The sequence below is a fragment of the Saccostrea cucullata genome, unplaced genomic scaffold (genome assembly GCF_032062105.1).
Source record: "Saccostrea cucullata isolate Sc308-1 unplaced genomic scaffold, CSIRO_AGI_Scuc_v1 ctg19063, whole genome shotgun sequence".
NCBI lineage: Eukaryota > Metazoa > Mollusca > Bivalvia > Ostreida > Ostreidae > Saccostrea > Saccostrea cuccullata.
This window is the reverse complement of record NW_026939227.1, coordinates 4,828-8,275: the sequence shown is the minus strand read 5'-3', so window position 1 is coordinate 8,275 and position 3,448 is coordinate 4,828. Positions and strand designations below refer to the sequence as shown.

At 32.5% G+C, this 3,448-nt stretch overlaps 1 protein-coding gene across 1 annotated transcript; it reads left to right on the top strand.

The window, feature by feature from the left end:
* Positions 1-886: 886 nt before the first annotated feature.
* Positions 887-3,237, top strand: LOC134252578 (uncharacterized). Its single transcript, XM_062735081.1, has 3 exons — positions 887-1,043; positions 1,203-1,336; positions 1,454-3,237. The coding sequence occupies exons 1-3, from the start codon at positions 943-945 to the stop codon at positions 1,669-1,671; spliced, it is 453 nt and encodes a 150-aa protein (XP_062591065.1). The 5' UTR covers positions 887-942; the 3' UTR covers positions 1,672-3,237.
* The last annotated feature ends 211 nt before the right edge of the window (positions 3,238-3,448 follow it).

Genomic DNA, 3,448 nt, shown 5'->3' with positions numbered 1-3,448 from the left:
AAATGCATAAATTCTTTAAAACTCTTCTTTTCTGCACCTGAGTATTTAACCAAAGAACTATGTGCATAGTTATAAGGAGGAAGGATGCCTCTTTGAGATTTTTGAATTGCAGGGTCCCTGGGTTAGGGCTTCTTGTGTTAGTGCGGGGCTTTAATGTTCATATAGTGAAAATGCATGAATTCTTTGAAAATATTTTCCTTTGTTGTTGGGTGTAATGCCAGTGAGCTTAGTACCGGGTATATATTTATGACAAAAAAACATGCTTCTTCCAAAAATGGTTAATTTCCTGGCCCCTGGGACAGATCGTGGTACTTTGGGGGGGGGGGGTAACATAGTCTGAAATAATTGAAAGCTTTGAAATCTGCACTTTGATGTTAATCAACAGCAAGATGAAATAAAATTTTTAAAAATGTCCAAAATTTTGAAAGATGTGGCCCCAGGGTCAGTGGTTCCTGTGGTATGGGGAGCTCAACTGTGGACCCGCCCTAACACAAGAAGCCCTGACCCAGGGGCCCTGAAATTCACTAAAAGTGGAAATGCATTTTCTCTTTGTTACTCTGATCTACCTCTGGGTATTTAGTAACCAAAATAAACATGCTGAGTGTATAATTATGATAAGCAATGGTGCCTCTTTCAAAATTGAGAACTCATGGCCTCTACTGGCTCTAGTTTAAAACATGAATCAAATTCAATTGTTGGAAAGTTGTCGCATGATACTCAGGTGACCTATAAGGCCCATGGGCCTCTTGTGTAATGTTTAATGATTACTGAACCTAAAAACTGTTCGTTATCTCTATATATTTTATGTATAAGACTAGTAAACTATATAGAGGTACTTAAGGAAATAGGTATTCCAAAGCAAAATCTTTCGTAGCTGGTTTAAAATACCCTTCGCTGAATGTCAAGCGTGAGTAGTTTTTGTGTTTTGTAGAGGTCCAGTATATGAAGGATTGTTACAACATGAAAGAGGTCAGACGCGGACTGACATCTTGTGACCAATTGCTTCACCCCTTTGAAAATATAGACAAGACTGATGTATGCAAGTACGTAACGACAGGTCACAAGAATACTTTTCTTATTTGAAATAAAATTATATGTTAAAACAAACCAAGCAGATGAGAATAACACTTACAAATTCCACAAATTTTGTCATTTGATCTATAATTTTTTTTAATAATTTACTATAAGACTTCTTTTTAAAGTTTGGAGAAGGAATTCGTAGAATGTGTGGCAAAAGCTGTCGATGACTGTAATGATACCACCGTATCAATGTTCATGTATAATGTAACCAATGAACTGTTTGATTTCCTGTACAACACGGAAGACTGTGACACAGGTATGTGTTTTCTGGTAACTTTCACAAAGATTTTCTTCCCTTTGACCTTTTAAATAGATGATTCGAGTATTCTTGTGAGTGTATAATGTCTTGAATATGTTAATGACTATCTTTCAGAATCAGACAAAAGTGTCAAAGAACCAGAAGTTATGGTGACTGAAAAACCGACACCGGAACCGGAAACAGACGACGGAGCCGATAAAACAACACAACAACCAGTCGTGCCAGAAAAAAAGGCGGGAGACGACAAGAGAAATGCGGCTTCCAGAGTCCAAGGATTCCTTAATACCTTCCATATAGTTCTAATTGCTTATTTAATGGTTTTTCTGTCGTGATGTGCTTTATTGACAAAGTGTTTTGGAATAATTGTGAAAAATGTATGGAGTCAGTTTTCTACATTGATGTATGGTATAGACAAATTAATGGAGTAACGATAGTTATGTAGAACTCGATGCATCATCTCTTCTATGAATTTGGTAATGTTGACTTATATCTAACACAAAACTTGAGATCTCAGGAACCGTTCTTGTTTTATAGCTGCTTATAGATTGCAAAGGAATATTATATAAGTAATATAGTTTAATATATTGCATTTTCAATAACATCACCAATATGCTCTAATTTAATTCAAATGAAATTATTCCTAAAGATCTTCAAAGGTGTACATGATTATAAATATTATTTTATGTACAGAGCAAAGTTTCTCATAAGGCATAGAAATAAAATAGCCCTCTTTGCTTTAAAATGTTTTACATGGACGTGTCTGTGAAAAGAATATATTCCAAAAATATGTTTATTTGTGTTTTTCTAGATAGCTATAATATTTACTAAAAACTTTTTTCTAGAAAATGTATTTATGATTTATTAATTTTTTGAAAATAAATCTCGCTTTTCAATAGGTAAATTCGATTGATCAATCAAAATGGTTTCACAAGAATTTACTATTATTTCATATATGATATTTTTTTTCTTCTAGAAATTGATTTCAAGATTTAGTACTGCCTATACTGAAATAAATCTTGCTCTTTTAATAATTAAAATCGATTGATTTACAGATCAAGTGAAAGATAGAGAGTGAGAGAAAGAGGTTGTTCCTTTAAATGTTTTTTTGATAATTAAAATTTAAATTGGTAATTTAAAGCCACATATATTAGCAAATCATGTTTTAATTATATGCATATGTTCTTTCCTTAAAGGCCATTTTGTGTCTAAAAGGTTGTCATTTTGAAAAATTATATTAACTTTACACCTTTAGTGCTTAATCAACCATGCAAGCCTGTATTCTTATTTAATCTTTTTTTTTTGTAAAAGATAATGATAAGAAAGGACCTTATTCATACATTTATGATTATTTTACCATCAACGTCATCCATTTTTGTATCAGTAATCAATTTTATTGAAAAACAAATCTTCTTGTTAGTTTCTGATTTAATCAATAATGAATGAAATAATCATTTTTTTTAAATCTGTTTATGTGTGACTGTGTCTAAAATTCCTATCATTTTGGAAGTGCCTTGAGTGGCTGAAGTTAAATGTAAATAAGCATATGATGCAGTAAAGGAAAGATACTAGATGTGTTAGAAAATTTCATTGTCACACACATTCTTTATGAAGTGAATGGTATGTGTATTTTGTGATGTTTATTGTGCTTGTATAATTTGAGTGCTGAAGAGTTCCTTTTCTTCTTGTAGTTATTATATAACTGATGGATCCTAGTTATTTTTTTACCAGTAGTTATAGAAATTCTCATCCATCGCAACCGTGTGTATAAACCCGTTATATAATGTCATAAAACCTGTCTTGTTTGGCAAAATCTATGCAACTTTTCCCATGGAATGATTATTATAATTAAGTTTCCTCTTTAATGCATTTGAACATGACAATAAATTTTGTAACATTTATATTTCATTCTGTTATATTTATAAATCACCATAATTTATACGAAAATCTTTCGATGTTTTCGTGCATTCAAAAGGAGCCAGAGAAGATCGAATTCAGTAAACGGAATAATAGCAATAATTGGAAGTTACTTCAGAGGGATGGTAAGATAAGGCCCGGGGGGATAAGTGGGGAGGGTTGTGAACATATCTGGCTCGTTGTTTCCCTGCCCAG